We start from the raw sequence: 12942 nt of genomic DNA, 5'->3' as shown, positions 1-12942 counted from the left end.
CACTAACTGGCATTTGTTTTCCCGGTAGGTTAAAACAACAGCACGAACATTCAGTACTAGATTAGCGAAACTCATTCAGAGGGTACGAAATTTTGAACACTCAAACAGCCCTAAATGAAGCCCGCACACAGTGACAACATTTACTAGTATGAAATGCGCATACTTAAAAATAATATGTACAAGGAGGTGAGACAGCCTCTTGGAAAGAATGCTTCACCAACACTCATCACCTTCGGACCAATCTGAGTCTTCTTGCTGCTCGTTGTACAATTCATCCTCCACATCATCCTCTTCCGATGCCACTTCGTCTTCCTCTTGTTGATCTTGCAGGTTTTCCAGCAGTGCTGGAGACGACACCGAGGACGGAAGGCACTTGGAATGTGCGGTAGAGACACAAACAGTCTTCTCGAGCAGACGGTTGGGGGCGTGGGAGCCAGGCGATGGAACAGCCGAGCCGTCAATACCAACGCCGATCTCTGGTGCCAAGGAGGAGGATGAAGAGGGATTAGTGGCAGAGGCAGCACCCTCTCCGGCAGCAGACGATACCTCCGCCTTTGCACCTACGATAGCTTCCAGTGCTGCGTAATTTATCTTCTTTGAGATGGGCTGAGACTGACTCTCCTCAGTCTCGTTCAGACCACCTTCCGAGCCGTCTTCCTTGCTGGACGCATGCCATGGCATTCGACGCTGGCGACGGTAGATCTTGCGTGGACCACGACGTGACTACAGAAGTAAATAAAAGCCACGTTAACCTTCTACTTTGCAATACTATTAGCATAATCTTCCAGTGGTAATACAAACACTCAAATAAACTCAAAGAATAACAAAGAAATTTTAAAGATTGAGAAAGGTTGGGCAAATTAAGAAAACACGTTTAATCACTTCAATTCAGCTTGAGCTCCTACTTTTTCAAATGTTCATGGCTGAAGTATTTTGTATCACTACAATGCGAACAATTCTTCTCCTTAATAGTAAAAATGATCGAAGTAAATTCATCACTTACACAAACTGAAGTTTTTGCTCTTAGACAGATCAGGAATGACGAGAAAGTGGACTTACACGTTTGGGTCGCTTGGCCATTTCCTCTTTAAGCCGTCGTTTTTCGGCCTTTTTCCCTAAAATAAAGAGACGGAACACATAATTTGGATACGCAAAACTTGTGATGCAATCAAAAACCGGGATTTGGTTATCCGGGTGCAGTTTGTAGGAAAGGCAACGCAAACTGAGGAGTGAAAAGGGGAACATACGCCTTTGTTCTTCCAAGAAGGGTGCGTTTTCACGGAACCACAAGGTTGCCTTCACCATAACCTCCCGAGGGGTTAGGAAATACTCCTGAAAAACGTTTAATAAATGGAGACTTGATAAAATGAAAAGCAAATTGAGGAGAGTGTAGATGATTGTTAAAATTCAAGGCATAATTGTCGCTAATTCTGAATAACCGCAAAATAAGCTAAATATACACATCATTTGAACACTGGGATTTTTGGCCAGGCAGTGTAATAAACTATTACTAGGGTAGGTGGCATCTGAGACCGACAAAGGCTAACCTGACAGATTGATAATTGAAACAGGTTGGTAAATTCTGTCTCGAAGTCTGAATTTACATAAATAAAAGTCTGTTTAAGAGTTTAGAATTACCATGAAGTGTGCCCTTTTCTCGGTCGTGATTCAAGACCTATTTCTTCCGGAAATTAAATAGTCTTTAATAAGCCCCGTAGATGTTTGTATATTGAATAGGCATTCACATTTGAGTGGTGCCATCGAACCCAGTTAATAGGAATTATCTGGAGAATTATTGTTTGTGTTCGGACGAAACATTATTAACTGTGCTATCATTAAATAATGCATGGTATTGTTAAGTGGCGTCTGAAATAAATATGACATGAGGTCGAATGTACATGTGACAATGCCTGAAAGACAAAAAGGAATAACAGACCGGAAGCACATACAGCTATCACACTTAGTAAACAATTGTAAAATTCGTGCGATCATAATCAGCATAAAATAAAGTAGGAATTAGCGCAAGTTAACTTGCCCGATTCAGCTCCTCCTCGTCTATGTCACTGAGATCAATGCTGTAACCTACAGCAAACACAAATAGTATATTTGACATGCATGAAATTGTGGATAGAGTCGAACTTCAACAGAACGAATGGTCACTACCTCTTTCCTCGTTTTTCTCTGTAGAGTCATCTAAAACAAAAACATTATCAATGGCCAGTTAAATCGAACTTCAAATCAGACACGCTTCACCATTAACAAGTGACACCTATGCACAGTTGAAATTCAAGCAAATGGGTTTCAACCATCTTTGATTCGATTCCATGCTGCTAGTGTCATATTGAAGAACGTTGATATGCAGCACAGGACTCGTTTCTCATCGCTATGACGGTTTGAAAAAGATAACTCAATTTGCTGTGAACTTAATGCCTAATTATGTTTAAGCTGAACCAGAGTTTTAGATATATTTATAAAGCATCGAGTGGATTTACTACTTAGAAATTCATAAGTCGCAATGCAAACCCATCTGGATGCTCTCAGTGATGAGATGAGGATAAATCAGACAAACCCTGATCAGCTACCATCATATTGTCGACTTTTATCAGATTAATCACACAAACACTCCATATTGTAGTCTTCTGCAAATAAACGCCAGAAATATTGCGAAAGTAACTTTGAAGTGATTATTGGATGAATTCCAATGCAACCGTCAAGCTGCACAATACAATTCAAAAGGACATTCAGACCGATCCAACTATGAATAGAAAGCTAAGTAATATTAATAGTTCGACCAGAGCGCCAAATGGATCATCGGATAAGAGGAGTGACTTACTATGAGTTTCGTTGGCGGACTGTGCAGATTCGAGAGGAGTGAGAAAATGCGGGAGTTTGAGGGAGTCTGAAATTAAAATTTAATCGGTTTTCCCCAAGAAGGAGCACACAAATTGCACCGAGTTATTGGGAAGATGGACCATAGTAACATCCAATCAACGAAACGAATAAATTAGAATAGTCTACTCCTATCACATTATTTTTTTCACACAGAATGTGGTAGAAACTGTGAAATGTTGTGCGTTACAAGTGAGGTCATCTCAACCACCGATCACTATGGGAAAAGCTATACTTGGCCCTATGGTTGAGTATCCATACCTTCTTTTGAAAGTGTCAGGAAGTGGCCGTACAGCAAAATCCTCTCCCAAAAGCTGAATTATTCAGACTAATGCAACTAAGTTACAACTAGGTACAGGAACACGAAAGCCGGGTTAGAAATACGCAGGTTTAAGAGTGTTGAGAAAGTGATCGGGCGACTTCCACCATCTTAAGCGTAGCCAAAGCGAATGGTAACCTCGTGAAGCACGCCAGGTGGTGAGGTGAAGCTGTATGAAAACATTGAGTTTTTACGATTATCAGACAGCTTTTTCTTCTGCGCAAGCATACTTAGATCAGTTTTGAATGTCCTTTGTTAAAATTTGCGTTATTGACTATAAATTCCACCTCCTGAAAAACTGATAAGATTTGAAAGAACAATAAATCTGGACAATGGTAGGCACCAAGCGAGTTTCCTTTGTGTAAACACAGTCAAAAAGAAATGGCTTGATGTCATAATGACCACTAGTTAGTGACTCAACCCCTATAGAGATTAGGTTTTAATGAATTTAAAATCCAAACGAACCCCTTCTTGGCAGAAGCTCCATAGATTTGAATACCATTTTCTAAGAAAAAAAAAGGCAACTCAACTGGCATAACCATGTGAATTGTATTTTCCTTTAAAAACCACTGCGCTTGGCGCTTATGTGCACATACCTCAAATAACCCAAAATTTCATCAACAACGACAGCAAGTTTACAGACTTCAAAACATCCCATGCAGATTCGCAGACACAGAGTGTAAATTTAAAGATATCGTGAGAGCATAAAAATGCAAAATCAATGGGTAAGTTTTCCCATGGATTACTTCAAACGAATTTGAGAAGTCTTACTCGAAGTGTAGCGCTTCGAGTAAAACTGTTGGCATAGAAACAAGTGTATTCTACATCACAAGTATTTTAATGTATCAACCGCTCTACTTATCCGAGGAACCGAATAGAACTATTGATTAATGCTTGGAATCCACCTGACGCCGCGTTTTTTCTCAAATCAGGCAGCTACAATGGATTTTCCCTTAGGGAAAGACAGTGTGCAAGGCAGCGGAAAGTGAAACTAGACGTACCTTCGGTTGGGATGAGGGTGGATAGTGAGGACTGGGAGGTCGAGGCATCAAGGCGCTTGGCAGCGATATCGGTGGTGGCGGCAGCAGCCTCGGCGGCGTCTCGAGCATTGCGCCACTGGTGAGTGGCGCGTACCAATTCACACAGTTTGGCCCCCGAGTGTGCGGTGATAAGCTCAAGGTCCTCCACACAGGAGTCGAGGATCTCGGGATCCACCACTCCATCGAGAACTTCGCGCAGCACCTGGCGTGAGGAGCGACCACACGTTGCTGCTGACAGATATGGCGGCGAGGATAGTCCCTCTGCCACTACCTCCACTGCTGCACCAGCCCCTTCGTCCTCTTCCCTCTCCCCTACTACTTCATCGTCTTTAACTAATAGACTGTCCGACTCCACCAGATGCCGGAGGCCCTTCGAGTTGGCCAAGCCTGGGAGAGAACATAAGTGATTAGTGTAAATCTATTCAGCCGTTTTAGGTATGAGACAGCTGCATGAGTAATGTTAGTACAACAAAGGCCTAAGTGCAATAGTTTCAGCCGGGGAAAAACGATTAAAATCTTACTAACCTCTAATTGAAAAGACAACATATGATAAGCTAGTTAATACGCTTTTACAAAGAGCACATTAAATCAATTCGATGTTTTGTTTAAAAAATAAAGTTGCTGCAGTGGTAGGGACAGTAGTTCCAATTGTTCCGCGTCAAAATAGTCAACCGACAATTGCTTACCAATGTCGTTAATAGCAACGCTCACTCTCCGTTTATTAGCGAGTTCATCAAGTTCTTGATCGATCCGACGGCCGAGTTCCTTTATCTCAGCTGAAACTTGTTCCATATCGAGGTCTTTGAGATCCTTAATCGACAAGATACGAATCATACGAGAGGATACAGAATGTGCAAGTTTGGTGTGATTGATTTAACTTACAAATCGTCTCCTTTGTGTCGGCTGTCCAAAGCAAGGAGGGTCTTGTTCTTCATCATAATCAACAGTGAAGAAGGCATCGATACTTAGCCCCGAACTTGGAGTTTTACTGAACTCAATTAATCGCTTTCTCGCAGTCATTTGGCTTATACGCGCTAGAGAAGGGTTTTTTGAAGAGATTACATTTCAATTTGAGTTTCGAATATGCAAAAGTTGCGCAATACTCACCAACCTTGGCGACATCTTCCTCCGTTCTATTGAATTCGTGAATTCTGGCGGCAACAAGAAGTGATGCAGCTGCAAGTCCGCTTGGTCGTCGACCAGTGCTAATCCAGTCCTTTTTCATACGCTGCAGCAACCGCATTGCTGTTGTGGCTACGATAGCGGTCTTCTCTTCAAAATCCAACTGACTTGCGAAACGTTCCACAAACAAGCAAGGATCTGAGTAGAACAATAAAACAATATGCTATTCAGCAGAATACGCTGAACTATGATATAAAGGAAGAGATACCCACCTACTTCAGGAAGGGAAAGATTAAGACGACGCTTTAAGTCTATGTACGTGCGTCCCACGTGATAGACATTGATTGCAACGGCATCGCTAAGATCAAGAAGCATCAAGTTGACTCGAAGTTGCCTGGCTGCAACGTAAATGCATGCGGCCGCCAACTGCAAAGAACTCCGGCCACGAGTAAATCCACGAAAAAGGGCACTTTGATAATATCGGAATGCAGAGACGGCAACATCAGCACCCAGACGAAGTTGACCGCAGATCGTTTCGATACGCTTCCGAGCTGAAATATACAATGAAATTGGGGCTTTCTGCTACACCGCCAACTCAAAGAGACTAAAGTGTCGGCAGATACCTTTTTGTTCTGTGATGTAGCGCGATTCACGAAAACCCGGCATCTGGCCTATATGGGATTCGAAAAAAGGGATGTAGAATTTTAATGGTATAGACGTTTCAGGAATCGGAATTCTGTGACTTTACAGAACAAATAACTATGCCAATCCAACGTAAAATAACGGCTATATATGTCAAAATGGCGTATTTTAAGCGACTTGATCCATAAACCATGAAAGGCTTGCATCTATAGAAAGGAGGAAAATAACCAAGAAACAGTCCACTTGAGAGCTGTGTTAGACTTAAGCACACATGTAAAAAGGGAAAAGCACCGATAGTGGAAGAGCGTACTTTCAGAAGAAACAAAGTTGCCAAGGGCTGTGGTTGTCCCACCAGGGTTCTCAATGTATTCAACAGATGATGTAACGGCATTTTCGCTTTCTACTGCACCACATTCGACACATACCATGTCACCTCTTGCAGGGTCCTCATCAAACCTGCACCCACCGCATTGGGAACACTTCATGGCTCTGAAACGCCTCTTAATACGGTTGCCGCTGCTGTTTAAATCGGCCACATCCTTACCCGCTATGTAAAACAAAAAACTCAACTTTAAAAACCCACGGCCAAAACTTAAAATATGCTTAAAAATCAACGTCCTCGACTTGATTTTAAATATAAAAATAATTTTGCTGGCCATTTGATGTTCCTACGTCTCACCCTGCAGTAATTCTTAAGTTAATTTAACGCCAGATGCCTTTACAGCAAATGCGAACAAGTGATCATTAGGCCTGAAGAATGGGTCTGCTAAACACTAAATCGTACCTAAAAAAATTTGGAAATTTTAAACAGTCTTTGGAAGGTTCCTTCTTAAACGTTTAAAAGGCGCACTCGATATCATAGACTTCTGCTTGCTTGTCTGATTGACGGACTGAACCACGGAAAGAAGTGACTTGTGCTTCAGCGTTCATTGAGCGTGCAAACATAGCATCAGCTACCATAAGCGATCCTCTGTACAACTCAGTTTGCCCCATCGATACCTGCCAAATGAAGGCTATCATCTCTTCATAGTATTAGCCACTCATGTGTGGAATCGAATAGATAGTTGAGGAACCAAAGTGAGACAGAAACCAAAGTGGTTAATGCTAGACTTTACTCGTGGAGGCAAGACTTTTGTCTCTAGTCCGTAACCTGGGAAAACTGAAGTACCTGTGGTAAAACATACGGTTAAAAAGAATCAAATCACTAAATAACGATAGACTACAATGGCGCTTATTTTAGCAGGCAAGGTATTTTGAAAACTTCTTATATTTCCCCATGGTTACCATAAAGGACCACACAAAGCTGCTTGATTATCATTTTTCAGCGTATCACTGTAGTTAAAACAAAATTCAAAAGAGCCGCAGGTATCCATTCAAGAAAGGATAAAGCTTTGTAAGGAACCGACGTGGTTGAAGTTTTGCGAGTCGAACACACCGTGAGACATAAACTCATAAATTGCATATAAATGATAAAATTGGGTCTCTGATGGCACAAGGTGGAGAAAAATAGCCTACAGGAATTCCTGCTTTCCACTTACTGGAACGGCTGACCATTGAGTTCGGAGTGACTTGACCATTTGCTCCATGTGTTATATGGTTTAACGCACTCGATCTTTCGTCCCAATTACGGGGAAACCGGAGCTACTAGTATTTATGGGACGGTAGCTCCCCCAGTCGCACATACGGTTTCGCAAGTTGATTTATGCTTCGACCCAAATAGCTCATTATAATTGTTCAAATGGCAAAGTGTGTGATGATCACTGCCATTGGCGCTCCACCGTTCTGCGTTTACTCCTGATTATATTATTCATGGTGAGAAAAGCATGGTTATTAACTTCTCATAAACTGAAATTAGATATGCAAATGCCCTTCCCCCGGTTATATTTAAGAAGTTGGCCCTAGTTCGGAAGCGCAAAAGTACATCGAATCGGCAACCACGCTGAGTCAAGGTGGCTGAATAACCTTCGGGCCCCGCCTGTTTCCATTGCTCAGCTAACTTGTCTAATCATCGATTGTACACATTTGCCTCTTGCCGTTTAACCCGTAAACACACACACACATACACACACACACACATGCACACACACACACACACGCCCTGACCAAAGCACAAATAGCCGCCACCCCACACTGTATCCTCAACCGTTTCGTAAACAAATTCTACTTCAAAGTGTCTGTAATTAACTCAACGAGGGCCCCTGCCAATCGTCCATCAGTAGTTTTAATAAGCCAATTTAACACAACGCACAATGCCTTGCACGGTGAGCACTCAATCGCAAGCTAGGGGCGTGATATTACCGAAACCAGAGTTACAGCATCAGCGACATAACCCACGCACACTGATTGGTCTGCGAGTGCGTAGCCATTAACCAATCAGAATTAGCATCGGGCTGCGTAATTTAGGATATAAACTACCGCTTCCCTTTAAGACTTTGTTTGAACGCAAACAATTGGCATCTCATTGACTGACAATCGACATATCTACCCCGATGTTTTGAAGCAGAGCAAAGTGAAGGGAGGGTCGATAAAATAGGCATCTCATGATAGCATACAAAGGAGGTAGTGAGAGGGAAGAGGGGCATAGGCTGGAATATACAAACTTAGATCTACGATAAGTGTCTTGGGTGAGGGGCAGACATGAACGACGGGGCAGGTAAAAAAAAGATTACTGAGTAATTTTAGCAGTGGCAGCTCTGGAGGTGTTCCTGTAAGAGAGGAAGTTGCAGATCTTCTCGTAGACGGCGAATCGGCAACCCATGGAGAGACAAGCCTTGAAGATGGAAGGCTGGAGACCTTTGAAGAGACCTGCCAATCCCTCAATGCGCCACGTCTTCACAATGCAGTCACGCAGTCCTCGGACAACCAACGGAGAGCCAAAGCGATTTCGCGCCTCCTCAAAGCCCTGCCAAGCAGAAAATTCTAGTTTTGGCGCTACTTGAGAGGGTATAGATAGGCGCAAACCCCATTTCCCAGGGACCAGTGCTAACTTCATTGCGTGTCAGAATATTAGCCCTATAGAGTCCGTCGTACACAAACGGGACCTAGTTTTTAGTACTAGGGTATTTAAACAGAGAAAATAATATGTCGATGGCCGACCAAAGTGATACCATATTTGCTGACCTCACCATAGTTATAGGATTTCAAAAAAAGTGCCCGAAAAAGGTTAAAATAGCGCAGAATGCGCAGCTAAATTGGTCGAAAAATGGCGATATTTCTGCCCGTTATACGTACCTTTACACTCACAGTCAAAAAATTGCCTAGACGGATTCGCAGGAAGACTTAAAACCGCTGATTGATGTAGCAATACCTCCCACTCTATTTTGCCCACAATCTACTACAATATTTGCTAGCTGGCTTTTGAAATAACCATGACTATTGAAAATAACGTTTTATCTCTGGTTTTGGCATAAGCCTAAATGTTAGTGAAGCGTTGTACAGAAATTACAAATATCTTTAAAACATTGGAAGTTCCTCGAAAGATTTGACAAGATTAGCATCCACCGAGAAATTGTAAAGGTGAAAACCTCGAGTTACCCTTGGGGTAGTATTTGGTTTCAGGAATAGCAGTCTCACATTTTCATAGAAGGGAAATGTTCGTATCTAGAGAATGACGTATGCATATATAGCCACAAAACCCTAGGCACGAATAAGATCTTTTGAAAGAATATTTGTGTTCCAATGCAGAATCATTCGTTTATAAACTACTACTTTCCAACGCGTTATTGGTTTACTACATACACTTTCTTTACATTACAGGAAGTTTGTAGCAGTACTTATACATTATATGCAGTGACCTAGAGGCTGATCACTAAGTTATTCCGTTTTCAAGGGTTGCAATAAAAATAATGGCCATTACCAATTGGCAAAATAACACTACTAACATTCAAAACTCCCTTATAGCGCAAAGCAAGATTATATAAAGTCTAACTACAGCTATTAAAAATTCCACAAAGTGCTAAATCAAAAGTGCGGTATTATGTTTGGATAAGGAAGGTGTATCAATGCGTTGGTTGCATAAACTAGTGTTAACCTGGATACTATGCACCACACAGCGGCGCTTGAGGTTACTGATGAACAGGAAAGCTTTACTTCGCCGAAAGTAAAAGAGGTAACAGTCAAAAGGAGAAAAACGCGTGCTACAGTATCACTTTAAGTTCCCTGTAACTGCACCGGATGCTCCGGTCTCAAATGGCACAGAAAGTAGAGTTAATAAACCCACATCCAAGCTAATACACTAGACAAGTGCCACTAAAATGGACAAGTACATCATCATCTTAATACAATGCAGGCCTTCAGAAAATAGGTCATACACACGAACCAAGAAAATTTAAATACATTTTAGATAAATCTGGGAGACAGTAGAAAAGATACCCAATGTCACTGATGAATGCCCACAAAAGTGCAATCGAGGGATAATTAACAGAGGTTGCTATCGCAAAAAATGACCATAAAACGCGACGGATTATTTCGACACTGGCTCGAGGCCTGTCACATTTGCCACGTAAAGTTGTGCATCCTCTATGCTTAGCATAAACACCGCACAAGTGATTAAGAGCTCCGAGTGCAAAATGTTCAGACAACGACGACGACAAAAGCGAGCGGAAGACGCATTAAAAGCGCCTTGAAAGTAAAAAGCGGAGGATACCACCCAGCTAAAGAGCAACACATGATCGACAAAACAGTTTCAGACAAAAGTTTAAGTCACCAAAATTGAAGCAACTCTTCTAATTGTAAAGGGGATATCTCCCACTTTTACATCTATCACATAAATGCAACGGTACTTAATAATTTTTGAAAGCGCGTTTAATCATTAAATTACCATGAATTGAAAATGAGGAAAGTAAATCAGAAGAACGTGCTCGGAGGAAAAAGTTGACAACCACAAAGTCAGTCCTTTTTAGAAGCAAAATAAACACGCTTAATTAATTCCCAGCTAGTGAATGGAAGCGAATATACGACGGTTAGAAATGTTTAAACGATCGAAACAACCATCCCTGAGCGTGTAAAAGATAAAATACATATAATTCAATAAATGACGCGGAGTCCTCACATCGGTTTGAATCCTACATTTCAACGCAAGTGCAGTAAACGAATTCTATGGGGGACACATGTGTCACGTTGTGAAGGCAATGGCTAGGCCAGCAGAGAAGCAGTAGAAGACTTACTTGTACTTGAAGACGCTTTTTAGCGACATCCATTGGATAGACCATGCATTTTGAGACCATTCCCGCGAACGCACCAGCAAAAACGCTTTGGACAAGGCCTGAAACCAAAGCTCATTTTAATAGTTACTTGAAGCCCATTGTGTCACATAATCGTCACAATAAAACGACCATATTAAACGTTCACGAAAGCTTATATTTGCAGGATACTAGATGATCTCGCTCTTTGTAATATCAGTTTGCATAGTCAGATAAAGTGAAGTGCAGGTCCATTAAAATTAATAAGATTCTGAATGTTGGCCCGTTAAGCAAATTTTGAAACAGCCATCAGACGAGTGTGTAGCACATGAATTCCTGGAGGAGTTCAACAGAAGTACCAAAGATGAGAAAATGAGTGCAACGGTAGCTGCGATTCCACATCATTTCCAGACGGAGCTCTTGGCGAGCCTAACTAGATGCGTTTCCACATGAGTCAAAGCAGAGTCCTCGCTGAAACGTGTGCTTGTATGCACCGCATTCCTGACCTTCTATTCAATCTGTCTTAACTATGCGGGCGTTTGTAGGACCATGAGACAGTCACAACTGCGTACCAAACCAGACATGCATCTAAAACGTTCAGGCTATAATGTCCAAAAGAAACTCAAAGGTGTATCGCTACAATAGACTAATTGTAATTCCAAACTAGTGAACGTACATGAAGTTCAACTGCAAAACAAAATTTGTTCCAATGTGCGAAACAGAAATGCATTCACAATTAAGATACGACTTACTAGCATTGGCAGGGTCGGATGGAAGGCGCCCGAGAACACGCGTCTCCCAAAGATTAATAAGATAAATCGTGAGCTTGTAAACTGCAAAGTTTAAACCTGTCTGAGGAGCTGTCAAGAGCATTGACGGACTAAGACCACGAAAAAAGCCACGAAAACCTTCCTTCCTTGCTATAGTAGTAATCGCCTCACGCAGATTGCTAAAAGGAAATAGCCCAAATATTGGGAAGAATATTAGAGTGGATGAAGCAAACAACTCACTTATATACACGAGGCTCTCCCTGGGCAATAAAACGAGTTTTTAACACATCCAAGGGTTGCGTACAGGTTGCTGAAGTTACTCCAGCAAGGCAGCCACAGGTAAAATTCACGGCAGATGCAACTGTCTGGTGAGTTCCACCATTTTCATTGGGTGCAGGCAGTAAATGAGCACACCACCTCGTATACAGCTCAAAAGAGGTAAACTGAACACCCGAATAGGAAACAGCAAGGATTTGGGAGGAAAGGTGTCCTTTCCAAAAGGCACCGAATCCTTCCTCCTTTAAAATACACCGAATGGCTTGAAAGACACTTCGATATTTAGCAGACGCTTGCATTGCCGAAATCGGTTCGACTTGCAGCTGTGCGAGAGCAAATTCGGCATTAAAAGTAGTGCTATACCTGAAATCTGACTTTAACAACATCGAGTGGCTGAACACATGCTCGGCCACAAAAGCCACTGATACAGCCGGCAACCAAAAAATCAGAGTTTGATACATTCTGATACCTGGATACGTCAAATCCAACCATCACTCATGAAAGCACACTAGAACCTAAAGCACGCAAGTCAATACATGTGTTCAAAAACGACTCCTATTCCAAGTGAACTTGCTGGTCGATTAATGCCTACGGAATGCAAGGTCACATAACTTCTGGCATTTTAAGCTAAGAAAGTATGACACATTTCATTGCTTAAAATGCACTACTTCCTAACGAGTAAATTTTCGTTAAATTTGTGACAA

At 41.9% G+C, this 12942-nt stretch overlaps 2 protein-coding genes across 2 annotated transcripts; both read right to left on the bottom strand. All coding sequences in view use genetic code 11, as the record gives it.

Moving 5' to 3' along the window:
* Positions 1–213: 213 nt before the first annotated feature.
* On the bottom strand, positions 214–6497 carry EGR_01818 (Transcription factor IIIB subunit; the record flags this gene model as incomplete). The annotated part of the gene is made up of 10 exons (XM_024491067.1): positions 214–723; positions 1060–1115; positions 2834–2899; positions 4210–4635; positions 4935–5058; positions 5131–5282; positions 5356–5568; positions 5643–5921; positions 5994–6041; positions 6323–6497. 10 exons carry the CDS (start codon positions 6495–6497, stop codon positions 214–216), a joined length of 2049 nt encoding a protein of 682 aa, XP_024354523.1.
* Positions 6498–8677: 2180 nt separating this feature from the next.
* On the bottom strand, positions 8678–12730 carry EGR_01817 (Mitochondrial thiamine pyrophosphate carrier; the record flags this gene model as incomplete). Its single annotated transcript, XM_024491066.1, has 5 exons — positions 8678–8914; positions 11178–11275; positions 11945–12141; positions 12203–12561; positions 12602–12730. 5 exons carry the CDS (start codon positions 12728–12730, stop codon positions 8678–8680), a joined length of 1020 nt encoding a protein of 339 aa, XP_024354522.1.
* Between the last annotated feature and the right edge of the window lie 212 nt (positions 12731–12942).

The sequence above is a fragment of the Echinococcus granulosus genome, assembly GCF_000524195.1.
Source record: "Echinococcus granulosus chromosome Unknown EG_S00007, whole genome shotgun sequence".
Lineage (NCBI taxonomy): Eukaryota > Metazoa > Platyhelminthes > Cestoda > Cyclophyllidea > Taeniidae > Echinococcus > Echinococcus granulosus.
The sequence above is the reverse complement of the archived record's forward strand: the minus strand, read 5'-3'. Positions and strand labels throughout refer to the sequence as shown.